The 27,429-nt window shown below is 44.0% G+C and overlaps 1 protein-coding gene across 7 annotated transcripts in view; it reads right to left on the minus strand.

Annotated features, from left to right (window-relative positions):
* The window catches only part of TRIM2 (tripartite motif containing 2), a 79,233-nt gene that overhangs the window by 47,374 nt on the left and 4,430 nt on the right, over positions 1 to 27,429 (minus strand). For 2 of the 7 annotated variants that reach the window (XM_054562381.1, XM_054562376.1), the window contains exon 1: positions 6,305 to 6,609. The exons of the other annotated variants lie outside the window; for them this stretch is intronic. In XM_054562381.1, the coding sequence (XP_054418356.1) occupies positions 6,305 to 6,307 (3 nt within the window). In that variant the 5' untranslated portion in view covers positions 6,308 to 6,609. Of the gene's footprint in view, positions 1 to 6,304; positions 6,610 to 27,429 lie in introns of those variants that run through there. 7 annotated transcript variants of the gene reach the window in all.

The raw sequence follows: 27,429 nt of genomic DNA on the forward strand, positions 1-27,429 counted from the left end.
AAGTTTTCTGCCTTATCTGATAAGTCATGATACTTAATCTTAAACAAGTGTACCATTTTACTGTGTGTGTGCACGTGTGTGTGTGTGTGTGTGTGAGAGAGAGAAAGAGAGAGACAGACAGACAGACAGACACAGAGTGCTCACTCAGCAGCACTAAAACTGAAATGATACAGAAGATTACATGGCCCTGGAGCAAGGATGTGTTCCATATAAAAGCTATATATATATATAATTTTTATATATTTATTTATACATATATTTATACATATATTTATTTATATTTATATATAAATAAATATTTATTTATATATTTATATATTTTTATATTTATATTTATTTATACATATATTTATATATATAGCCTTATATATAAAGTTTTTATATGTATTTTTATATATAAATAACTATATAAGTAACCTTTATATATGTTATATAAAACATATATATAACTTTTCTGTTAAAATCAGCTAAACGTAATTTTATTTTGAATAGCATTTGAAAATTTTCATATTGCCATTTGAAGTAATCAGTCATGCTGAGTAGTAAAGAAAGCAGAGAGAAAATATCATATTGGATTTTACTTTTTTTTAACCTTAGAACTTGGAATTTGGGGTAAAGGGGAAAAAACACATTTGTTTTAATGATATGTGTTGACTAAATGAAATTTCCTGAGCTAACATTGTTATTCTCTACAGCTGAAATAAAAACATTTTATTCTAATTGTATGATAATTATTGTAGTGGGTGAGAATCTTCATTAGCATTAACACTAATTTAAAATCACAACAATGTTACAGATCTGTCACAAGTGATCTGTTGAAGACATCTGGATTTTTAGGACTCCCAGAATCAACATAAAAGGTTTCCCAAAACAAAGACTTTGCCAGGAATTATCATTGCCTGAATATGACTGGATGCCAAAAAGAGGAAGGCAATTTGACTACTCCTAAAGGGATAATGTGTTCCGAAAAATGGAGGCATAGAATGTACCAATAAGCACCGTGTGAAGCCTTCCATCAGTCTGAATATGCCTGGAGGAAAATGTACAAAATATATGACAGCCTTTAATCAAAGTGTTTGGGCATGGCCACAGTTTCTGATCTCCTTGATTAGAAAAGCAATCAATTCTTATCTAGATTCTCAGCTGACATTCTTCCCCCATCTTAGTTTCTGAAGTGTTGTTAGAGATCCTTCTTAACTCACGTAACCAGCAGAAACGAGCGAATGATCAGAAAGGACAGGAGGACATAGAACTGTTCTGCTTGAGATCAGCAAAACTAATTTCTGAAGGAACGCACATCAAAACACACCTGGGTGGACTTTCTCCCTGAAGACGCCCAGATGCTTTGAATGCAGAAACAAGCGCCAGACACATTGACAAAAGGAAGTGGTAGAGAAGTGAAGGCAGGAAGAGCCATTTTAAAACTACATAAACAGCCAGCATGGATATGATATTGACATCAACCAGCTGGGAGGGCTTTTATGTGGGGAGACTGAGGTTCCTTGTCCTTGGCAAGCCAAGAGCAATGCCACTTACTCCCCCTCTCCAGCTCTGCTCAATACCTCCTTCTCAAACTGACCATTATCTAAAATTGAAACTTGCAGCCAACCCCCTAGCACTTGCTTATCCCCATCCCTGCTCGGTTTTTCCCCATAGTTCTGGTCACTTTCCAATATAACTATGTAATGTATTTACTTTGCATACTATCTCCTCCCACACCCCGCTAGGACGTTGAGTTCTCAACGGATTCTTGTCTGATTCTTCGCTGCCGTAGTCCCAGCTCCTAGAACTGTGCCTGGTACATAGGAGACACATATTATTTTTTTGAAGGAACTGAACAAATAAAGTATAACATGAGAATCAACTCAGTCCCAAGAGCAGAAAAGAGGAGCACTTGCTGACTGACATGATAAAGAGCAAGGTCATTACCAGTCATGAGAATGTTTTCACTTGACATCAGACAGTACCTATCTCCCCATGTGACAGTCTAATGCTTAGCAACATAAGCTATCATCCAGGAGGTAAAGAGTTGGCAACATATTGTAACACACTCACAAATGCAGAAAAAGAAATTGAGAACTATGGAAGCCACCTGTGCACAGCAAGTGGAAGTCTAAGAAGGTTGCCACATAAACTCCTTATTAGGCAGGAGCTTGCCACCTAAACGCAGCTTGTTGCAGGTAAAAACAATGCAACAATCACATCATAAAGTCCCTGAGTGAAGAACAATCCTGTGCCAGCGTTTCTTTCCTCTCATCATCTCTGGTATTTTTCCTGGTTCACTTTCTCAGATCTACGGCTTGGTGAGGATTACAACCAAATGGAAAAGGTAGAACTTGATAGGGGGAGCCAAGATGAAAGAAAAATGCTTGCGTCCACAATTCCATGGTAGAGACCATGTTTCCTACCCCAAATTATGTCATTTAGATCAGAAAACCATCCAAACTCCTATTGCTGACACCACAGTGAGGAAGAGGAGGAAGGGAGGATGGAAGAGAAAAGCCAAACTGAAAAACACTCTTCTTGAGAAGGAGAGAGAGTTGGCAAAAACTTGTCGGACTGGTCTAGGAAACATGGTTGGGAAACAGGTCAAGATTCCTTTGGAGAATAAAACTTTAGCATGTGATTTGTGGGTAAGAGGCAGCAAGCATATTTGATTGCACATCGCCCTACAGGCACTAGATTCCATGTCTGTTGCTTAACTTTATGGCATTCCTGGGTTACTCCTCCTCTTTGTTGCCACGTAGCTGAATTTATTAATATGGCTATGTTTTGTAGTGCTCTTGGGCCAATGACAGAGGCGCGGTCATGCTAAAATCAGCTCCTCAATAAGTTAAAAATCTTCTGGTACAGTTATCGAAATGAAATCTTAAAACATTAGAATTATCTATGCTCACAATATGCTACCTTTTACCTGCCAGGACAGGTGGTACCTTGAGCTCAAGTCACACGTTGAAACATGATTAAAGAAACCAGGTATTTTTAATTTTTAAAATGTATAAGCATTCATCTGCAGTAGAATTGGTATTGTAGCTGGGAACCCAACTAGAAGGAAAAAAAGAGGACAATCTTCAGTGGAATTAAAACAGGGTGACCTATTTCCAGTTAAATCAAGCTGCTATCCCAAATGGGCCATTTTGTAAATTAGAAGGCCAGATGCAGTGTCTTCTCTGACAGTATGTGTGTATGTGTACGTGTGTGTGTGAGTGTGTGTGTGGGGGGGGGAGCATTCACGGTAGGGAGGGCATCTATTGTACTTCAACTTCTGTCTCCAGACAAGGACACGCCCAAGCTTTCCAAAGGTTCTTATTTGCAGGGTCTGATGCATGACAGCTTCCCTAGACGGCTGGGTTTTGCTTATATGGGAGATGATTAAGGCCCCAACCTGTTTTTATGCCTATTTCCTCTACCTCTTTCCTCAGTATGGATAACTGTTTGCCATTGCTTTCTTCATAAAAGTCCTCATCCTTTGCAGTCAGTTCCTACGATTTGCTCTGGGGATTCTGATTTCCAGAGGCTGAGTCTGCATGACGGAGTGTTAAGTGGTCAGTCACATTCATCTTACGGTACCCTGGGGCCATCAGGATGAGTGGGGTCTCCTCTTCCCACATCCGTCACCTTGCTTTTCCAAGCCTCCTCCCTTGCTTCCCTGGGGGACTACACAAAGAGGCTGGATGTTCTGGGACCACAGAAATGGCAGCGCACAGCCTGGGCCCTAAACTCTGGGGGTAGCACCAGGTTAGCAAGTAGGAAGAAGAGAAATTTATTCTACATCAGAACTTCAAAAGTCAGTCCTACTCACAGAAAACCTCTTTTGCCCTTGGTTAATAGGAAGCATATTATTTAATTCTGATGCTGATTAGAATAAATGTTCACTTAAATTAATACATTTTCAAGAAGAATAATAAACAGCACTCAAGGTAGGCTACTGGGACTAGAAAGGCAGAGAAGGGAAAGGAGAAGTGGGTAGAGAGGCTAGCAAGCCAAAAGCAGCCATGAATATTGCCCTCAATGATGCAATTTGAATAATTATACTGGGCTCATTTATTCCTTAGTATCTGGTCTAATCTAAATCTCAAAATTCCAGGAGGATTTGTTAAATTCAGACAACCCACACAATAATATTCAGAGAACCCTAACAGCCAACCCCATTATAGAACAAATTCTATTCCAATCCTAAAACCCTCATATAAGTAATAAAGGGGCACAGATGGCATTTTAAAGCAATTACAGTTGTGTGCAAATTGCAATTGTGCCACAAGTAGAAGTAATTCAGTCACGTTTTTTAAAGGAAAAAAAAAAAACAAACTATAACAGCCAATAATTTGGCAGCAAATTTTTTAAAGTTTGGAAGGATTTTGTTTTTCTATACATTTCAAAAATATATACCAATGTTTGGTTAACATCTTAGTTGTATCAAAGAGATAATGAAAAATGGCACAAGGGAGTCTTAAAAATTAAGATTAGATAAATTTTTTAAAATTGCTACATATTTAGGGTTTTTTTCCTACTTAATAGAGAGAAGAAGGTTGTAAGTTTGAATGAACGAATGTCTAAAGATATCCAAATGAAGAACATTTTCAGTTCTTTTTAACACAAAGAATAAGTATTTTTACTTTATTTCACACACAAGAAAACCCACTTAAACTTTTGTTATCATATTAAAAAAGTCATCTCAGGATCATAATAATAACTACAGTGAAAAATGTGTATAGATTTTATTCTCTGTTTTAAAACATGTGTGTGTTATATATTATGCTGCATTCATATTTCTGGAAGCAGGACATTCTGTCAGAGAACCTCTTTACATTAGGCCATGTTTCCACCTTTCCAATGAAAATCACTTGCGTCTTTCTAGGAGAAAATTGGAAGGGAATATTTAGAGAGGTAGAGAAGGCCCACAACTTCCACCCCTGCAACAGAAGGCTGCTTTCTCATATCACAGCACGCACGAAACTTTGCATTGTGTGCCTGCTCGGGAGGGCGTGCGGGATTCCACACCGCAGGGGGTCAGGACTGGCGCTGCTAAAGCATCTGCCGGAACAGAAAGGCACCGGGAACTAGGCTCCACTGGCAGAACGGAACCCTGATACTTAAGAAATCAGTTTAAGAATCTGGGCAAACAAATGGCTCTCCTTACATATTCCAATTTAAATTAGAAAAACCTCTAATAATTTATAATAATAAGAAATAAAACTGCCACAATAGGATCTAAGCCAAGGAAGAACTAATAATTTTTTAAATGCCTCATTCTAAATCTAGATTTGTTCCTTAAAGCCTAAAACCCGTCTTTTCCAAAGCAAATCATCTTATCTTTTGGTTCAGAAAGCCACCTAATTTTTAGTTTAAAACGAATAGCTTTCTTACTTGCTCTCCTATATCCCCAAAATAAGGAATAATGACAGGGTGGGGCATACTTGTAGAAAAATTTCTCCAATACAAAGATAATGCCCACTGTTTCAGAAAGCAAACCTAAGGTCCAACCCAAGAATTTTTTTTTTTTTTTTTTTTTTTGTAATGCTACCATTGAACTCCACCCAGATTTGAGTCTACTGCAAAGGCCGGGGGGAGGGGAGGGAATGTCAGAAGAAAAACCCCAGATCATCTCCTGCATATTTGCTGGTCATCAATGGGATTTGGAATTCAGAAGGTCAAGTCATGCATTATGAATGAATGGGTTTCCAATGGTAACTGGGAACGGTGGCGCTCAACCCCAGGGTTCTCTAACAGAGGACAGGGTGGGGGAAGGGTCGAATCGCACATTCTCCTCCGCCCTGGGGTATCCAGGAAGGAATCTTGCAAATGAAATTTTGCATCCCCATCTTTGTACCCAACATATGCAGCAGAAAAAAAAATCAGTTTAAAATAAACCGAGATACACGTTAAAATAAAGACTAGTTAAAGAAAAAAAAAAGCTAGTCAGATCACATTAGGAACTTGATAAGAAAATCTTGCATGACTTTCTCCCTATTCTTGTGAATTCGATGCCTTTGTTTAAGCAAAGAGCGGGTCTCCCTCTATCTTATAGTTACAGAGCGTGCAGCATTACCAAGGGGGAAAAGGTGCAGGGGGTGGGGTGGGGGGCAGAGCAGAGAGAGCAGGGGAAATCAGTTATCCACCTGGCATAACTAAGCAATCCGAACGTTTAAGACCTACTCATTTCTGCAGACAAACTAATCAACGAGGCAAAGCATTAAACCCTCCCAAGCTACAGCTCCGCGGGAATCCCAAAGAACAATGCACATTTCCGTTAACATCTCAAGTTTGGAAGCACCATGCAAAGAGACTGGTTAAAATCCCCTACCATGCGGTGCAGCCATCATCAGAAGCCCAGCATATCTTCTGCTCTGTGGAGGGATGTGCCAGATCATGAACAGAAGAGAGGAAGAGAAAAATGGAGGAAATGAGAGGAGAGGAAGCTCAGCAAAGTCCGCAGGAATGTTTCTGGGTCCTTAACAAGTGTGAGACCCCTCTCGGCATTCAAACCAATCAATCTTTATCTCACAGGACATCTTTTTCTCACTCAGGATCTGTTGAAGAGACTGCAGCAAACCAAGCAAGGGATTATGGGATAGGGATGCAGCAGCGAGCTGCAATGAGATTCGTGGGTGGCTCGCTCGCCCCCTCTGAGTCAGCAGTCAGCTGTTTCCCTGCTCTCGGCGGCCGCTGAGGTCCATCACCACAATGTGACTGTACGATCCACCCAGGGAGTGGCGGCCAGTAGTGCACAGGACTCCCCGAGCGGCGCAGCCTGGACAGGCACCGTGAGCACCAAAAATCAGAAAGAGGGCGTTCTGATGAGCAAAAGGGGGACGCAGGGAGAATGGGTTCTTCAAGGAAAACTAGACATACAGTTAACTCAATATGAAAAGTTCAAATTTAGAGGGTGTGAGAGCATACACTTTGGAAAAAAAAAAAAAGATAATCTCTGTCCTTAGACTTTCCAAGTAGTTTGAAACCCTAATGCAAATTTTAAAAATGCAAAACAGCTCATTTCAACGAGGCTCTGCTACCTTTTTCCCTCTTGGTATTTGCCCAGAAAATAAAATACAGTTCCTCAAGTCAAATAGTGCAAATGACACTTCTCTGCTTTTAGTGGTTCTAGTTATTCAGAGGGGAAAAAAATCATGTAGTCTGTATTTGTTTCAAGGGGTGAACTGAACTCACTGTTTTCCTCTGATGATGCAAAAGTTTTTAGTTAAAGGTTCAGAAGCTTGACGAACTTTACATATACACATAACTTGATTTCCTACCAAGTCATTTAACTTACTTTTAAAGGGTCTGCTAACTTAAAAATGATCAGCACGTAGCCATTTAAAAGCTAGTAGATGCTCATGTTGCAAATAATACTTTAGAGTTTAAAAAAATCATACATTTCAGAATGGAACCACAATCATTCCATTTTCTACAGCAATGAAGGCAGTTTCAGAATCATACTGCATTCTATTCCTTGGTTAGCTACTAGTTTAAGAGTGGAAACTAATCATTTTTATTTAAATAAAACTGTGAATTCGCATATTCGATCCCATCAGTATTCCATACATCCTTTCCTTGCAGCCAGGCAGTGCGCTGAGCCCTCTGAGGAGGGGCAGAGCAGCAGTTTCCTTGCTAGTGGGAGGGAGGGAGAATCCAGCGAAATTGACAGACCCAGAAAAATGCATAGACATGCCAATTTTAGCATGCTATTCCAGGTGGTACACAGTTCTCAAAGGCCCAGCTTGCCCTGACCAGGTAGCTCAGTTGGTTAGAGGACCATCTCAATACACCAAGGTTGTAGATTTGATCCCTGGTTCGTACACATACAAAAATCAATGAATGAATGAATAAATAAATGGAACAACGCACTGATTTTTCTCTCTGTCTCTCTCTTTTCCTTTCAAACCAATAAAAATAAAAATTTAAGACCAGGTTAACATCCTGTGTTAGAAGTTCTGTTTTTTTCAACAGGTTTATTTGAGATATAATTCACATATTATACACTTCCCCCACTTAAAGCTTACAATTCAATGGCTTTTAGTATATTCACAGATGTAGGCAACTATCACCACAATCAATTTTAAAACATTTCATCACCTCGAAAAACAATCCTGTACCTATTAGCTATCACCCTCTACCTAGTCTTTTTTCACTTAGCATAACGTTTTCAAGGTTCATCCACGTTATAACATGTATCAGTATTTCATTCCTTTTTATGGTTGGAAAAAAATATCTCATTGTATAGATATAGCACATTTTGTTTATCCTTCTGTCAGTTGATGGACATTTGAGTTGTTTCCACTTTTTTGGCTATTATGAATGACACTGCTGCAAACATTCACGTACAGGTGTTTGTGTGGACATACATTCTGTTTTAATTTATAATCTAATGAGAACCAATACCTGAAGCTGTGGGCAGGTTACACCCACTGTATTTTACAATGTCTCCTTCCTAACACAGACCATCCCGAAGTGCCTGACTTGCTATGATGGGAGACCCTCTTCTCATTTGTGCTGCTGAGCCCATCCAGTAGCCAAATTCATCAGTTGCTGACTCCTCCCCAAGCACATCCTCTTTCCTTACCCCTCTTTTTCTTTTCCCCACTCATCCCAGTCTCTGGGACTTACAACTGGAGTGAGTCTCTTTGCCCAGACGATGGTAGAGAAGTGGGAGAGATCTTTGGTCTTATTGCTGGGTTTGTAGTCTGAGAAGTTTCACCTACTGATTCACTCATTCATTCCAATGAATAGTTATTGAAAGTCTAGTGTGTGCCAGGCACTGAGCAGGCATTGAGGATACAGAGAAAAACATAACAGTTTCTTAGCCCTCAAGAAGGTCACAATCTAGTATGGGAAATGGATGAGTAAGCAGGCAATTGCTCTGGGCGTGGTAAATGCGCTAATTGCAAGAGAAAGTGGATGATCTGGAGCCCACCAGAGGGACATGCCAGGAGGAGGCGAAGTGTGGCGCACTCCAGGCATGGAGCACAGACAGGCAAAGACTTGGAGGCAAGAGACGGCTCCTAGGAAGAGACAGTGGTCATTTCAGTGTGCTGCAGCCTGGGGTGCGATAGAACGAATGGGAGTCGTATGCGTTTCTGATTTTTCCCTGGAATTGCACTACCTCATCCTGGGAAACAGCATTACACAGCATAGTTGTGTCCCATTATCACGCTGGCTTAACTACTTGCTGCCTGCGTAAGTGGGTTTGCAGGGCTCAGCCAGGAGCCTAACACACACAACATGGTTTATTACAGGCAAGTGCAGCCTTATTTTTAGCATGTCTTGGCAAATGAACCAAGACATGTTTATAATTTGGGCCTAAGTTACCACAGGATGTGTTACAGGCCACAGCATCTTTCCCTTGACACTCTCCAGCAACAGGTGGTGGTGGCGGTGGCGGCTATTGGTGTGTAACAGCGCAGTGTCTTTCTGAGTTGGAGTTTGCTTGTTCTGAGACCTCAGGCAGCCAGATGGTGGGGCCACAAGAGAAGAAAAGAGCCCAAGATCCTTGGGATTGAGTCTGCCACACACCTTAATGACATCTTAGGGCTGTCTTGCCCCCACCCCCAATTTCCCTCCAGTTGAATAGACATTAAAGAGCTGTCACTGGCCAGTTGGACTGTGATGTACACAGGCATCAGGAGGTACACAGACAGTGCACATGCCTGAGAACAGGACATGTGCTAACTCAACTGTGTTTGGCAGGATCCTGGAAAACAGAGATCTTAAATTTATTGGCCATCTGTTATGTGCCAAAGCCTTACATACCTAGCCTATCTCTCCCCAATCAAAGATATTGCTCCTAAAAAGTAAGCTTCTTAGATGCTTAAGACCATTTATCATCTGACCTGTGCCTCCTTCATTTGTTTTCCTCTTTCTGTCCTCCCCAGTCATACACTATTTCCTAAGACATACCACCATGCATTTTTGTAGCAGTGGTTCTCACCCCAGAAATGGCCCCAAACCCCTGATGGAGTGGAGGGACATGTATTTGGAAATGCGAAGGCATATTTGGGGTGGGGAAGAACTGCTGATATTAGTCCCTAGGGGCAGGGATGCCAAACACCCTCCAGTACATGGGAAAGTCACACGCAAGTACATTTGTCCTCTCAAACTGCCAGTAGCACCCCTTTTGAGAAACACTAATCTCTAGGCTCACATGCCATTCAGTTCTGCCTGGAATACGCTCATTCTTGACTGACTCTTGTCCCTGGTTAACTCCTTCCAATCTTTCAGAACTCAGCAAAGACATCACCTAGTTTAGGAAGGATCTCTGACAGTTCCTCCAAATCTAGACCCTGCCACCAGAATGGGTGCCACTCTTGTGTACTCCATAGCATCCTTTGCTGGAAATTATTCACAGCTCCATCTTTTACCTCTAAGTCCCCAGGCCCTAGTGCAGTACCTGACACATGGATGCAGAATGACAAAAGTCCTCCTACAAATGAATGAGTGACATACATAGAGTAAAGGTAAATGTTCACTTCAGAATTGGAAAACAGTCAGATCAGAGACCCCTAGGGAGATGCAATTCTTCATATCGGACTGATGGTTTATAATTTAGAAATCACCTTCATAACACAAAGCAAAGCAAACCCAGAAACAGACAGAGTAGGCACAATTATTAATTTAGTGGAAATTGGCGTTCAGAGAGTTACAGGACCAGCCCACTGCAGAGTAGCCATTATGGAGCAGAGGTGAATTAGAGTTCAGGTCTTTGGCTGGCACGGTTCCTCTTTCAGGGCCATGGTGCCCTGTGAGGATGGGCTGAAGCAGGCACAGTTATCAGGCAATTCCGCAGTGGAACAAAGCCAGCTGATTAGAGAGGTGGTGTGTTTCAGTGAGAGGCAAATACAGCCAACTAGAAGGAGGCAGCCTGAAATCAGGAGCCTAGAAACTCCACCTAATGCAATCATTATTGAGTTTTTCTTATCTTTGCCTTCAGAAACCTTTATGAAAATTATTGCCAGATGGTCTTTCTGAAAGAGGATGATAAGGAACAATTATTCCGGCCTTCAGTTCGGGCATGAACAACTGGAGAAGAGATATTATTATGATGGATTTCACAGCACTTCCAGGCATGGCCCCTCAAAACCGGGCTCCTTCCAGCCACTCCAGACTCTTTAGGTCAGTTTGGGTGACTGGTTTGGCTTGGACCCCAGGAGGCTCCTTCCTCTCTATTGTCAGTGGCCCTTGAAGGTCCCCAACATTGCAGGGGTGGGGCCATCCTTCAGGGACTATGGGGAGGTCCTAGACCAAACAGGACTATTTGAAAATAATGGTAATGAAACAGAAAGAATCTTCTCCATAAGTGTCTTTAAGTAAAGAGAAGGTCCAAGCTGGCCTTCACCTAGTGGGGTTATATGGATAGAAACGGACTAACCAGGAAATCAGCTGACCCAGTTGCAACCCAAGAACTCACACCAGAACTAGCCTGCACCTGGGATTACCACTTAATGTTCTTCATTTCACAAATAATTATGTGCCAGGTGACATACTAGGTACTGATGATACTAAGAAACAAACAGGACCTCTCAAAATCACTCATGGGGACAGAGTTTCCTGCCTGCACGTCATAGTCATGTTGACTGGGTCTCAGGTGTCAGGATAGCCCATCCAGACAGGCAGACTGTTTGCAGTTAGAGTGACTCGGACCAAGCACCTCTGACTCCCTGTTCAGCATCTTGGTGTCCCCTCTCAGTTGCCTGTGTGTTTCCTACAAGGTGCTGCCCAAAAAACTGACGACAAAATCCAAGTGGGGTCTGCTCAGCGCAGAATAGAGCCAGATGATCATTTCCTTTGCCCTAGGTCCTGTGCTTTCACTAGTGACTTCTGAGTTCACTCTCCTTTCTTGGCACTTTTGTCCTGTTGAATCACACTGGCAGGAACTAAAACCCATGTGCAATAACTCCATCCAAAAAGAATTCACAATAGGTCTAGCATAATTTATTCTTATGAAACTCACAATATTTTCTTTCCTAGGTGCTTGTAAACCATTTTATTAAAATTCCTCTATAAAATTATGCTGGATAGAGTTCCTTAGCCTACAGTTTGTGGGTTTGCTCTTAGTAAATGAAAAATGTATTTCCCTATCTCCAGTCTTTAAGAAACTTACCTTTTCCCTAAGATCTCATAAAAATCTGGGTCTGTGATTTGACAATCATATGCTTTTAAAAAACCTGGAATGTCACTTGTTGAAGCCAGGAGGCTCAAAATTTATTTAGAGCAAGTGGTTTTTCTATTTTTACCTACTGTATTTGTTTCCCAGGGCTGTTGTAACAAAGTACCACAGAGAGGGGTGGCTTGTAGCTACAGAAATTTGTTCTCTTACACTTTTGTAGGCTAGCAATACAAAAACCAAGTCCCTCTAAGACTCCAGGGGAAGATCCTTCCTTGTCTCTTCCAGTTTCTGGGCGCCCCAGGCATTACTTAACTTGCAGGTGCATTTGCCTCCATGGGTACACAGCTCTCCTCTCCCTATGTGTCTCCACATGGCACTCCCCTCCCTGTGTCTCTATTTTTTCTTCTTGTAAAGACACCTGTCATATTGGATTAGGGCCCACCCACATAAAGTATGACCTCACCTTAATTTGATTACATCTACAAAGACCCTATCTCCAAATAAGGTCACATTCATAGGTGCTGGGATTCGGGACTTCAACGTATCATTTTGAGAAATACAGATCAACCCCCAACACCTACTGTGGGGGCAAGATCAACCCGAGGCCTGGGCTTATGTAGACCCGCGTGAGAACGACCCGGTTTTCCCGCAGCGCTGTTCCCTTGAAAACAGATAAGCGGGGAATGTTTTGTCTGCTTCACTCACGGTGTGCATTAGCGGAGCCGTGAGATGATTGGCAGGGAAGAGGGGCTGAGTTCTGTGTGTCAAGGTGACCCCTACACTCTTGGCTCTCCTCCTGGTACATACCCTGAGCAGGAGAGGGGCAAAGGAAGCTTCTGGGCCTCCCGATGAGATGAAGGTACTGCATCTCCTGCTTTGTCTCCTTTGCCAATGCGTACTAACTCTATTATTAGATTGAAGCCTGTTTGTGTCTGATTGGCAGCTCGAACCCTGTGTGCTGCCGGCCAACCCTGGTGTGACTTCCTTCTCATTAGTCTTCAGAAGCCCTTTCTCAGTCGGGAAGAGGTCCTTTACAGAGAAGACTGAAGCAAAATTCAAGGCTCTGCCATCTGCTGATACAGCATGCTACCCCTTTTTTTATTCTTTGTCTGGCTTTGACAAAAAATAAAAAGCAAAAGCAAGCCAACAAAATGCTCGCGCTCTCTCTCTCTCTCTCTCTTTTTTTTTTTTTTTTTTGCCATCGTTTGGCCTGACTAATTCAAAGCTGACTCTATCTGTCTTGAGTATGTTTGGTGGAAGAAAACCTCCCAGTCCTAACTCTGGACTCCCCATCACACTGATGTCCACACCAGAATCAAGTTTTTCTCTTCGCCGTTTCACGGTCACACTTCTCATTTTGGCAATTCAATTCAAGGCGGTGCCAAGGTACCGCTTGCTTCAGCGGTTCACCTTGTTCAATTCGTCAGTGCAGCGGTTCTGACGGCCAGGTTGGGAGTTAGGGGTTCTACTAGGAAATTGCCCCGCGGTGTCCGACCTGGTGGATGCGGAGACCGATCTGAGCGGGGTGGGGCCGAGCGCTGACTGACAGCGGCTGCAAGCCAGGAGCTGGCTGATAGGGGTGCGTCTCTGACAATGCCTTGCTAGATGCTGATTTCCTCTCCCCCACATTCCTTCCTCTCTGTCCCCTTAAAATGGATTAGTTTTAAACCAACATGCAGTTCAGGGAGAACCTTATAAACGGTCATATCTGTTGACCAAGTGATCCCACTTCTAGGACTTTACTCGAACACTACAGATGTGGACCAATCTCAGACAGCCCTGCTTCCCAGACCAGGCGGAGTCAGGAAGCATTCCCCAGCTCCACACACTGGGCGGTGGTTTCTATGGCAACAGGCTCCTCCCCCCAGGGAGCCAAGGTCTCCTTGGGCTAAAGAAAAGCAGGCGAATCCTGGGACAGAGATGTCCAAGGCTCGGTTTATACAGTATTATGAAACTCTTCCTCCCCTCCCCCTCCCCGGCCTCGCACCCCCTTCCCTGGTTTGTTTCCTTTTCTAACCTGATTTCCCACCAGGAAACACGACCACTCTGTAAAATATCTGATTCAAATGGTGGCGGTGGGAGCACCAAGGGAAGGAAGGGAGGGAGTCAGGCCTGCGGTGACAGCTATCAAACCTGAGCCGCGGGAATCGCCGTGGCCTGGCCCGTCCAGCAACGCGGGTGCTCCCACTGTGGCCCGCTCCCATCGTCCTGGGCCGCGGCTCTCCTGCCTGCCGCATCCCAGCTTACCCGACCCGGTGCTCTGGAGCTAAGGTGGGACTTTCTCTCGCTACCAGACCTGAGTTTACTGAGAACTTAAAGCCCAGCGCTTTAACCCGGAGGGTGATACTAAAGCAGGAGACTGGGCACCTTGGCAGAGAGCTGGGGAGGGGAAGCAGAGTTTGCCACCCCAAAATATACCTTGTTGGGATATCGATTCTTTTAAGCTCGTTATTTTTAAGAAACAAAAGACTCAGCAAAAACTTTTTACCTTTCCCCTGAGGGAAAAAATTTTAGACAGAAGACCTGCTCCAGGAAAGGAGCTAGCCTTATAGATAACTAGAGTTTAATCTTTGCTGTGTGGTAGACAGGGAGGAACCTAGCAAGGTCCTTTTGTTCAAAGTCCTCTGTGTCCTCTTGTTTAAAATGACCAAGCAAACATTTATTTACCAAGCATTTGCTTTTTCATTTCCATGTGAACCGACTTCCTCTGCTCCAAGTCCCACACCAAAACAACCCTCACCCCCTTCTCCGTAGATCGCTGTGTAAGGTAAGAGTCTGATGTGTCCTTGTCCCATAATCTTAGGAACACTCATAGGTACCTACATCATAAATGTGGTTATTTTCTCCTATTAATCTGTCTCATGTCAATTTGATTATCACACCATCTAGAAGAACCTAGAAGTGTAGAAAAAAATTTTTTTTCCTTCCCCAAATATCCTTGCTATCTGCGGACAGTGGAATGGACATCGCCTGCAGGAGGCTGCCCCCCCGCCTTTAATCAGGAGAGTATTATCCTGAGAAGCATACCCGGCGCCATGCCATCCTGGGTGCTCATAGCTCAATATTACAGTCCGACTACCAACGTCAGCATGGAGCTGTAACTAAGACACAGGCTCTGGCTACACATCTGTATTTGCTCCAGATCCAGGTTGTTCATTGCCTTACTTAGTAAGTGCATTTGTAAAATATTGCCTCCTAAGGCTGTGGTGATGCCTCAGTGGCGCAGTGTGTGAGGGCCTTAGCACCGTGCCAGACGCACAGCAAGTCTCAGATTACTGCAGTCAGAAGCTGCGCGGTGCAGTGGCCGGGAGCGCGGGCGCTGGTGCCAGGGTGGACTTGAATCCTGGATCGGCCCCTGACGACTTTGAGTAAGTGACGTAAGCCTCAGTTTCATCATTTACACAGTGAGGAAAAGAGCTGACTTCATAAGATAACTGTGAGAATTCAATGACTCAGTCTATGAAGAGAACCTATCTCAGTGACTGACATACAGCATGCAGTCACTACGCGTATTAGTACAGTAGTATTTCTAGTAGCATTGCCAACACAAGGTTTATGTGCTCCTTTAGGAATAACTAATGATTCACTTTTGTATCCCTAGAGCCTGGCTCATGCAAGGGTTCAATAAATATTTATTTTTTGGATGAATGGAGTAGTAGAACACTACTCCCCATTCATTCTTTTCTTATGATAAATACAATCAATAAATGAGAGTGGAGAGAATCATGAGAAATCAGGAGATATATCTATACATTTTTCGTCATACTTGCCGGGACACAGCCGCCCTTGGCCTGGTCACCCACTTAGCGCTTGTATCTCCTAACTGGCTTTGACACAGGGGAGTAAGAGGCTAGAGCGTTACTCTGTGGCCTTGGTGAGTCCTCACACCAACTTTCAATCCCAGAACTGCTCCAGGGAGGAAGAGGATCTCTGCTCTAGCCCACCTGCCCCTTGTTCTTGTATTATGGACCAAAAACAAGCGGGTCTATGGAAAGTAACTTCCCAGGGTGATCTGATCCTTAACTGGGCCCGTTAGGGTGGGTCGTCATGCCCCAAGCCTACAAATTCTTTAGTGAAAAGTTTTAAGTCAGCCCTGTCCATTGTTCTTGTGTCTCTAGGTTAATACATCTTTGAAATACCAGAGTAATATCCCTTGAAGGGGATATTAACCCCCAAGAGGGCACATTATGTTAACTATCCTGTAATCCATTCCCACCTTTCTTTCTCCAATTTTTCTCACGTCCCTTCTTTCACTTTAAATGCATAAAAGGAGCTGCAAAACTTATTCTGAAGGCATTTGAGACCTTGCTCCCTGGCATATGTTGTCAGTTTGGCTCAAATAAACTCATAAAAATTCCCTAGACGTTTGGACATTTTTTACATTGACATAAGAGGCCTGGTGCGTCATGCTGGTCAATGACCAGTGGACATGAGTTCTCATTCACCAGTGTACCGCCTTTAGAATCAGCAGCCTTCTTGGAAAGATAAGAAGAGAAACAATTTCTATTGGCACCTTTCCAGAGTCAAAGATTTCCCCTTTGATGGAAGTCATCATGTCTGGATGTGAGAATGGGAGGCCTCGCTTTCATGTCCCCCCCCAAAGGGACATGCTCCAAAGTAAATACTGACTTGCCTAGCTCTCCCCCTCAAGGGTTGGCAATGTGTCCAGGCTGGGTGCCAGGGAAGCCACAGTGCCACCAGAGGTTAGGGGAGCGGGGGCAGGAGGATAGGAGCAGCTAGGCCACAGCAGAGGGGGCGGGCTCACCAGTCAGGTCAGACCTGCCTGGCCCAGGGTGTCCTGCCCACACCAGCGCGCCCTGGAATGGGGAGAGCCACCTTGGCGCCAAGTGGAGCCATCCATGGCCTGAGGGACAATGCTGAGGGGACCCAGCCCTTCCTCGATAGTACTATATTTCTTCATCCTCTCTCTCCTCTTCCCCTTTCCTCCTGCCTGTCCCTACTCCCCACCTCTTTCCTTTGGTCAGCAAGCTTCCACTCTGTGCTGGGCACTGGCCCGGGGCCCACCTTTGGCCACTGTCCTCGAGGAGCTTGTGCACTCTCATGACAGAGACAAACATAAAACCTTAAACAATGCATTAAATTAACAAAAACAAAAACAGATTCAATCTCAGATAAACAATTTGTATCCGTGGCCTCCGCCTCAGCCCCAGCCGGGGTGCTCATGGGTATTGCTCCCGCCAACTGGGACGGCGTTCAGAGGCTGATGACGACCCGGACCCTGGAATCAGACGACGTGTGTGAAAGTGCCAGCTTTGACACTGACCAGCGGCGTGATGTGGCGGAAACTGTACAACCGCTCTGACCCTCCTCTTCCTCATCTGTAAAATGGCAGTCAAAGAGTATACTTCATAGGATTGCTGTGAAGAGTAAATAAGATAATGCCTCAAAGATACTTAGCCCCGTGCCTGGCACAGAGTGAAACTCAAAAGATGTCAACTGTTGTTGTTGACGAGAGGTTGGCAACTTTCTCTATAAAGGGCCCAAAAGTAAATACTTTAGATTTCGTGGCCACACAGTATTTGTTTTGACTACTTGCCTCTTCCAGTGTCATGTGAAATGCCCTAGGTAACATATAAGTGAAGGAGTTCAGCTGTACTCCAAAAAACTGCATTTATAAACATTAAAATCTGACATTTTATATAAATTTCCCATGTCACAGAATATTATTATTTTCCCCCAAACATTAAAAAATGTAAAACTGCCCTGGCCACTGTGGCTCATTCGTTGGAGAGTCATCCTGCACACTGAAAGGTTGGGGGTTCAATTCCTGGTCAGGGCATGTGCAGGAGGTGACCAATTGATGTATCTTTCTCACATCAATGTTTCTCTCTCTCTCCTTCTCCCATCCCCCCGCCCCCCGCCACCAGGCAATGAAAAATTGTCCTCAGGTGAGGATAAAAATAAAAAATGTAAAACCATTTTCAGCTCACAGGCTGTACAAAAACAGTCAGTGGGCTGGATTTGGCCTGCAGGCTGTAGTCCGCCCACCCCTGATCAAGCCTAATGAAATGGCTGGCACTTCCTTTCATGGATTTTGCTTCAAAGAAAAATCTACTTGGTGGGTCCATAATACCCTAATTCAGTGTCTGAATAGTAAGACACAAGCCCCCTAACTTTAACAAGGTTATAAACCAATCCAAGGACAATAAAAGTTTCCTATGAGAATAACAATGCCTGCAATTTATTTGTGTAGAAGCAAAGGTAAGTAAACAAAGCCTATAATTTACTTGTGCACAAGCTAAGAAATGGAAAAGACAATCAGTTCCTGAGATGCACCATCGCCTGTATTTTGTCGACAAAAGCCAGCTGTCTGTCCCCCATCGGCACAAGGGCGAGCTGTGTGTGCACCTCACTTCTCAGCGCTGTGTGCAGGGAAATCCAGCTGGGAGCTATGGCACGAGGGCTGTGAAACCTCTAAATTACACACAGACGCTGCAAGAAGACAGACTGTGTGGTGGGCGAAGAAGTCTGGGGAAAATGAGAGCAGGCAGGAGAAGCCTGCCAGAAAACAGGCCAAGTTTCATGGCCAGAGACATTTATAACAACTCTAACTGTTGTTCTAAAACAGTCAGATCCCCCAGGAAGTGCCATGCGATCCCTAATTCCCTTCCTTCCTTGCCTTGACCCCTACCTTTTTAAGCATTTGTGAGTGGAGCTAGGACACTGTGTTTTCCTCTCCACTGCCACCTACGAAGAGTTTTACTGTCTAGTTCATACCAAATTCCTTTCAGGCCACAAGTGCTTCTTCTAATGCTATTAAAAAGGCCATATTCCAGACACATAACATCAATAATTAAACTTGTTTCCCTTGACTCAAAGGAAATGCAAAGGTTTTCTCATAAAGCCATTCCAAGAATCAGATCTGCTCTTCTACAACTTTTAAAAACCTGTGTGTTATCCATGGCCTGCCATCGTGACTAGATAAAGAATCTGCTCATCTAGCCCAACTGAAGTGCTGGGTAGTCCTCAAGGTCGGATGTCACAGCGATGCCCTTGCACTCGGTGGGGACTCTCCCCTGGGAAGAACAAGGTCTAGGCACAGATATGTACGCATAGTTTGAGTCATAGATGACCTGCTGGCTCCCTTCAGAATCGCCTCTGTTTTAACTGCTATCTGATGAAGAAAGCAAGCAAGGCCTCTTTAGAAAGGAAGAAGTGAGGAGCTGGGATCTGGCAAGGAGCCCTGGCCAGGATGTCCCCAGCTGTACCCAACGCTCCTTCCCTACCCATCCCAAGCCCAAGGTCTAAGAACCTGGCATTTTCTTTCAGCTTTACCTCACCGCACGTTGAGGCATTGGTACCTCTAAAGGGATAAGGGACACCCTCCCGGTCAAGTGGATCTCCAGTCTCAGGCCCAATGACCTGGGTCAGGGGCATAAATTCCATCACTTTCCAGTCCCACGGTGGGGCTCAGTTTTCTGCCCCCGCCCCAGGCCTGGCTCCTACCCCACTGCGCTCTCTGCCCTAGTGGGGCCTCCCTACCAGTCACAGGAAGCAGGAAGGCACAAGACCCTCTCTGTTTCTTTCATAGAAACAGAGGCACTGAAAGTTGGAAAGAACTGTAGAGATGGTAGTTTCTCTAAAGAACTTGTCCTAGTCCTGGGGACCCTGTCAGCATCGTCACCTCTCACTTTTGCAGGGTCCCTGAGGCATCTCTTCAGAATACCTGGAGCTCCGTGCCATATCCAGTCCGATCTTCATCGTACAAAGAAAACAGGTCTGGGGCGGTGACGTGACTCCCTCCCCACCCCCCAGCCACACAGCTGGCAAGTAGCAAAGGCGGAGGCAGAACTCAGGCCTGAGCGTGCGTCTGCCTGGTCTGCTCCACTGCCCTCTCTGTACACACAGCCCCGGGAGCTGGAGGTCTGTTCAGGCTGCCCGCTGACGTGGTGAGGACGGAAGTTCTGTGGAGACTGTTCCACAACAGAAATGACTGGAAATACAACCAGCTCAGGTCTTGCCAAGTGAGAATAAAAATACCACACTGAGGAATAACCAACAGCTCCCATAGCACAGCTGGTCTGCCCCAAGAGTTAATGGTCTGGAGTTTATAAACATGCAAATCCACAAACAGCAGGAGTTCCCAAGACAGCTGAGAAACAGGAACCCACCCCGGAGGATGAGGATAGTAAAAGGTTAAAACTTGGCCCATCTGCATGGCCAAGGGCAGGGAAAAAATAAACCACAGCATCCTGTTAGAGGGGGATTCACAGAGAAGGCAGACTCCTGGGACTACAAAGGAAAAAAAAAAAGATACAAAACATAATAGATGGAGGCTGCTGTATACCAACTTTGCATAATGGAGCAGCTGTGTGTCTTCGGGGTGACCTTGATGATAAAAACCTGACATTAAAACAAATACAGAAGGGTGGACATTAAATCATTAGCAGTTGTCCAGGCTGTGTATGAAGCCTTTTAATCTAGTCCAACTGAAGGAATGAAAGTACACAGATTTACTCAAGACCTGTGTTGTTGGCATGGAGGGCTGGCATGTCGGGGGCTCCGCTTTTTCATGCTCCCTCACGGGCCTCCGTGCAATCGCCATTCTATTTTTCGAAAGCTATTAACACGTGTCTGTTTGCCCCGGAAGTGGAAGAACCCAGTTTTAATTTAGACGTGCCCATAAAGCGTATTCATTATAAGAGCAGATTTTATTTCTGTTTTTCTGTCTATGCCACGGGCCAGGGCTCTCCTAGCAGCATTTTGGGACATTTGCCCAGCCTTCCCATGGCCTCCGGCTTCTGTTCTTCCCTCCATCATTCACTCTGTCTCTGCCAGTTCTGGATTTTTCAAGAATCAGCCAACACATTACTGCATTCTGAGACCTTACGTCCGGAGAAAGAGGTGGCCTCTTCCTAGTAAATGGCAAAATCACTGGGTCTTCCTGGTGGGGGGACGGGTGAGCTCCTCACAGGGCTCTTAGTTCCCATGGGTCCGGCTGCAGTCGTCACAGTTTGTAATGACTTCTCTCTTTGCTTGCCTGGTTAGGGCTGCCTCCCCCACCGCCCTATACGTGCCATGGTTTTAGCTGATATGAAGACAGTGGGAAAAGAAAGTGTCAGGGCAAGAGGGAGAAAGGTAAGAGGATGACAACCCCAGGTGGTAGAATTAAGAAAAGTGGGGTGGGGGAGCTTTTATTTTAAAGTCATGTTTTAAAAAATAGATAATTTATGCATAGTAAAATCCATTCTTCCTCGTGTTCTGTTCTATGAGTTTTGACAAGAATACAGTCTCGTAACCACCCCCCACTGTCAAGACAGAGAACGGTTACCTCAGCCCCCACGTTCCTTCTCCCGAGGGACTTTTTGGGAGGAAGCCATGGTGTATTAGAAGTCAGAAGGAAAGAAGCCCTGGAAAAGGAGAAAATGATGGCACCAAAGAGGGAAGGAAGGGTTAGCTGAGGGAGTGAGACTCTGGAGGCAGCGAGAAGGCAGGCGGCTACTCAGAATGGGTTAATTCAAGTGAAAAGGAACATTTTCCCTCTTCCTATGAGTGGAAGGAAGGATGAATGCATTCAGGGTCTATGATATATTTTGGGAGGAGATTCCTAACGTCTTACCAGCAAAACCCTTTCCTGCTCAGCAAGATGTGAAATGCCATATTCCATAACTCCTGCCTCGGAGGTATTATTTCCTGTTGCCATCACTGTCTGCAGGAACCACGCCACAGTGGGGTGCAGGCACGGGGCTGGTTTCTTTGGGCTGTGGGCCAAATTCAGCTGCTGGGCAATCCTGCAGCTATTTTAGAACTAAGAAACTTCAGAATTCTCCAGAGTTAAGTGCATCCGTATCTTTTCCCATACCATCCAGCGGAAAAACTTGGCAGCAGAAATGGCTCGCATTCTCCTAAAGACACGTGACAGCCGTAAATGACTCACTCTCAAAAAGCTAGGCAGTTTCCACAGACAAGTCCGCAGGGCACGATTTGGTAAAGTCCTTTCCTAATGCCTGTGACATCGCTTCCATCTCGCCTCATCTTTGCAGTCCTACAGACATCACCCAAGCCAGGCGTGGGAGGCAGAAGGGTGTTAAACAGTAATTCTAAAACTGTGGATGTCAAGAGTGGGTTGAGTATCAAGTTGTGGGTTGCAACCAGCCTGTTTAACAATGAACTAGAATAGAAAACAGCAAAGGGCTAAGTGTGATTTGATGCAACTTTTGTTTCCTTGAAGTATATGTCCATAGTGGGCTGCAACGTAAAATATGTTTCTGCTGTGGATCACCGTCACGGTCATGTGTGGGAGATTTGGGTGTAGAAGCGTATGGATTCTCTACTAATAGTGGGACTCTGGGCAGGTTACTACTGAATGTCCCTGTGACTTAGTTAGATCCATAGTCTATAAAATGGGGGAAATAACAGTATCTATTATATATGGTTGTTGAAAGGATTAAAAAGAAAATTCATGGACAGCATTAGGGACTGTGCCTGATTAATAGTCAATGCTTATTATTATCATTTCTTTTCCTCCCTAGATCTATAGCCCAAATCTTTGTTTCCTGCCCAGACCTTTCTTCTAAGCCCAGAACTGCGAACCCAGCAGCCTGCTTGACATCTCCACATGGTTGTTCCACAGCATCTTCAGCTCCATATACCCCCACTTGAATTCCACTCATCACCTCCTTCTTTCTCCAGTCCCCACCCCTCCCACTGCCACATCCTGTCCCCAGGTGCACAGCCCCTTCTGCTGCTCGTCTTGAATTCACTCTTTTAGGAGAGGTGCCAGGACCTCATAATATGATCTGATTTGGAAATAGGTCTTCACAGAGGTCATCAAGTAAAAATGAGGTCATGGCGGCGGGGCGGGGGGAACTTAACACAATATGACTGGGGTCCTTAATAAAAGGGGAAATTTGGATACAGAGACATGCCTAGAAGGGAGACACAAGGAGAACACCATAGACGAGCCGAGGAATGCCTGGCGCTACGAGAAGCTAGGAGAGAGGCACCGAACAGATTCTCCTTGACAGCCCTCAGGAGGAACCACCCCTGCCCGTATACCTCACGGTGCCTCAACAGCAGTCCGCGTTTCGCCTGGCACTAAAGGCCATCTTTAATTTGGCCCCATCCTCCCGACTGAATTTTAACTCCCACAACTTCCCTTCCTAGACCCCCTGGTTAGCCCTCCTCCAATCAGATGCATCTCCCTGCTAACCCCCATCTGGAAGATGGCTCTCCAATTTTTCTTGGGATGTTCCCAACAGCCTATTATGTCCTACCCACTTCTCTCTTCCGTCCAAATGTGCACATTCTTTAAGCACTAACTGTAGTCCCTCTTCTTCCGTTACATTGCCCCTGACTTTTTGGCCTATGGTTTCCTCCCCCTTCTCTGAGCTGTCATTGCACTTACCATCTGCACCATGTAAGTTGACACTGGATTATGTCTTATTCGCCTAGTTTCCTCATGGTTTCTCGTGTGATATTCTTGGGTCTAGAGTTAAATTTTAATGATTACTCTCTATTGCAAATTACTTTTCCAGACACCTTCCTAGATTTGTTTTCTCAATAAAATATGAAGCTCTAAATGAAATCTAGAGCTTCCCATAATTCTTGCATGATTTTATCATTTTCATACCATCAGGCATTACTGAGCATTTTGGTTTAGAGAGAAGAACGTCCTAGGTGTGAGTTCTAACTCTTCGGTCACTGGAAAAGTCACTGGTCTTTGAGCCTCGCTTGTTACCTCTCAGAGTCATTATAAAGATACGACGAAATAATTTATGTGGAAGTGATTTTTTAAAGGTAAAGATTTGCTCAAACGTGAGATTAAATCATTATTATCATCTCAGTGCCAAGTTAGCTCAGCTAAAAGTTAACTGCGACGCTGATGAAATTACGGGCTTGAACCAGTGAGCTGGTTCATTCAGATTCATGCCATAGGGGCCAATAAATTTTATGACTAATGAAGAGTGAGAGGAGGAATGGAGAAAACTGCAAAGCACAGCCTGGTGGGTCAGCAGGGTGATCTCATAAATAAAGGATAGAAAGCATACAGTCACCTCAATCTACCTTAAGGCAGGCAGTACCCCAGGCTCTCGGAAGAAATGACTGACAGTCCCTGACATAATCAGCTCTGGTGCAATAAATCTACCAAGTTTTGCCTAAATCAAGAGTTTAATGGGTTTTTTTTTTCCTGTAATTGAATTCTACTGGGTCTAGTACTGAAAGCTAACCAAGAATTGATAAAATACGGCTGCAAGCCAAAGAGCGAGTCAACCTCTGTCAATTTAGAATCTCAATATGGTTCATCCCTTGAGCATATTGAATTAAGAAAGAGCCAAACCCTCACTCCAACTTCCCATGAAGATGAGCTTTAATATTACACAGAGTCAATAGTCACATCCCTAATCCATCAAATTTTCCCTATGAAACAAGCCATATGAATTTAGACTTTTTTTTAAATTTAAATGTTTTTATTTTAAAGGAGTTCAATTAGCCCTGGCTGGTGTGGCTCAGTGGACTGAACACTGGCCTATGAACCAAAAGGTGCTGGTTTAATTGCCGGTCAGGGCACATGCCTGAGTTGCAGGCCATATCCCCAATTAGGGACTTGTGAGAGGCAACTAGTCGATGTGGCTCTCATACTTCTTTCCCTCTATTTTTCCCTCCATTCCTCTCTCTCTAAAAATAAATAAAATCTTCAAAAAAATAAAAAATAAAGGGGTTAAATTAACATTTTTCTTTTCCTTCATCTTTGCTATTTGTTCCATAAACTTTATACTTTGGCCAATGATTCTGAGTGAATCAAGAAACTGTTTTCAAGTTGCAGACACACAATACAGCATGCATATTAACAGCGTGATTACTGTAGCTGTCAATATGTATAAAATTTAGAAGGCTGGGCCCTGGATTTCTAGGAACTGAAAAGCTGATCTAGGACACAAGCAGGAACATCTCCACGTGGAATGGCTCGCTGCCTCTGGCCTGCAGGTGAACTCCAGTTTCCCTTGACCACCATCCACAGATACCAGCTGAAGTAGAGGGCTGGGTAGTGAAGGCTGAAGACCAAGCTCCTGGTAGAGAGAGACCTGGTAGCACTTCGGCGAATGCATTTATTCAAGGGACTGGATGAAGAGGCAATGGTTTGGGGGGTGGGGGGGGGGGGAATCTAGGAAAAGAAATCTATTTCATTCTATCCAGATTTAGTTTTAGCATGGAGCATGCTGCATGCAATAAGCCCCAAGCATGCCAAGAATGTTTTGTACCGCATTACAAATAAAAACCAGCTCCCATGCAGATGGAATTCAGAATTCCATAACCCAACGAATCTGTCTTCCTCCCATTACAGAAACTGCTTTAACTATTCAAAGCAAATCCTTAAGTACTTCCCATTCTTGATATTGTAAAGGCTTTTTAGAAAGTATGACTTTGATCTGTAATAGATGCTTATTAAAGATTCAGGAACAAAACAAAACAGACTCAGAAACTTTGCTTAACAATGCATGTGGACTACAAGTAAAATCCTTTTAGAGGAAATCCCTGAGAAATCCAATTTGTTTTCTTTAATGAAATTGTGTTAAAAAAAAATGAATAAAACACAGCTTCTTCCGTGGGGCATGTAGCTGAAGTGGAGCTATCAGAGCAAATCTCAGGAGAAAACGGAGCACTTTGCACACGGCCCCCACGCCCCCCACCTCCACCCCTTCCCTTTTCAAGCTCCTAGATCTCTTTATGTTGTTTTGGTGGATGGTTTGGCAGCTCTGAGTGCGGTTTAGGCTTCAAGCATTAAGTTCTTTGTACTTGCAGTTTCTCAGCTGAGACATTTGGGGAGGAAGGACCCTCAAAGGGTAATTACTACTTAATGGCTGGAAATAGGGGAAAAGAGCAAAAAGATTATAGTCTGCTTCGGCTCATCCTTCCTCTATACAAATGGCATCCTGCCACATCACTTTGTTGTACAACATGACGATGTGGCTTCCATGTGACCTGGTACAATAGAGAGCATTCATCATGTAAGGTTCATGGGTTGTAGAGTGTGTGGCTCAACAGACAGATGAAGCATTGCTTCTCTAAAATGGAAATAGCTTTGTGAAAGGGATTCTTTTTATTGGTACTAGGAACCTGGAGACCACGTTCTCTAACTAGCTGTTCAATTTGATTTTGATCAGTGGCTTTGTTATCAGCTTAGATTTAGAAGAGAAAGACATCAAGTCTTGGCCATTTGTTTTCTGCAGCAAAATCAACAAGCAAATATTCAGCCCATGTGTGTACCTTTTTATTTACTTTCCTTCAGTGATTTCTGATTGGCCATGCTAACTAAGGGGGTATCCGCACTATGTGCTTATATTTCACGAGAGGTTCATTTTTATAATCTCCTTCTTTGACTAATATGGCAACTATTTTGCCTTTCATAAGTAGAATCCAATGCATGGGGTTAGAAGAAGAAGCCGTGGACATACACTGAACAATAAAGAGGAGTCAGCTGTCCCAAATCTGCAAGGAGGCAATTCATTCACCAATACCAAGGAGATTACTACCCACTGAGATAGCCTGTGTGCTGCTAAGGCAAACTGTACAGTTAATCTCGAATTACAAAAAAAAAAGCAGGGGTATCAGAACTGACCCCAAGCTTCGCTTCTTTTGAGTATCCTGCAAGTTCCTGCTCTTTCCCTTCCCCCTCCTTTGCTTCTAGTTCATTCTTTTAATTCCCAGCAGAATCATAACTAAGGCAGACTGCACAGCAAATAAGATAAATGGGTCCCCACCCCCCACCCCCATTGTGTTCAGTAGTATAGGAGATACAGGCAAGCTAAGAACATGCAAATCCCATTCAGTATAGCCAATTCCTTTTTTATTCCTAAGCAAAAGACAAGAAAACTCCCTTTTTGGAGGTTTTATACCACAGTTTTGACACTATTGTTGAATGTGCAACACTAATTTAAATAAATTGCATGTGGTCAGCAAAAGAGACGGTTCTTTGTTTAGTCTGAGAGGCTATTTTGATGATTAAGGAGACCATCCTCTTAATTAAGGCGAAGCTTAAAGATATCTATCATTTACCCTCCAGTCATTTTGATGTTAACTCACTTGCTGTTGAGCAACATTATAGGAATAAAGCCAACTACCAAACAGAAGTCTTGGGTTTAGGTAGAAGTGTAACTTTGCCCAGGTCATGTTGAAAGAGCCAAGAACACACCTTCCACTACCAAAGGAAGCAACTCTCTGGTCAAGCGACCATCTTGATTCCCTTGGGAAATGGGTCTAGTTGGACTAGGAAAGAGGGTCCTACCCACAGCCCTTGACAGTGAACAGGTGGAAGAAGGATGCTCATCAGTGCCTGAAGGGACCACCCAGGCTTGAAAATTCCTTCA

The sequence above is a fragment of the Pteronotus mesoamericanus genome, unplaced genomic scaffold, assembly GCF_021234165.1.
Source record: "Pteronotus mesoamericanus isolate MK-2021 breed Mesoamerican mustached bat unplaced genomic scaffold, CSHL_Meso_final contig_163, whole genome shotgun sequence".
Taxonomy (NCBI): domain Eukaryota; kingdom Metazoa; phylum Chordata; class Mammalia; order Chiroptera; family Mormoopidae; genus Pteronotus; species Pteronotus mesoamericanus.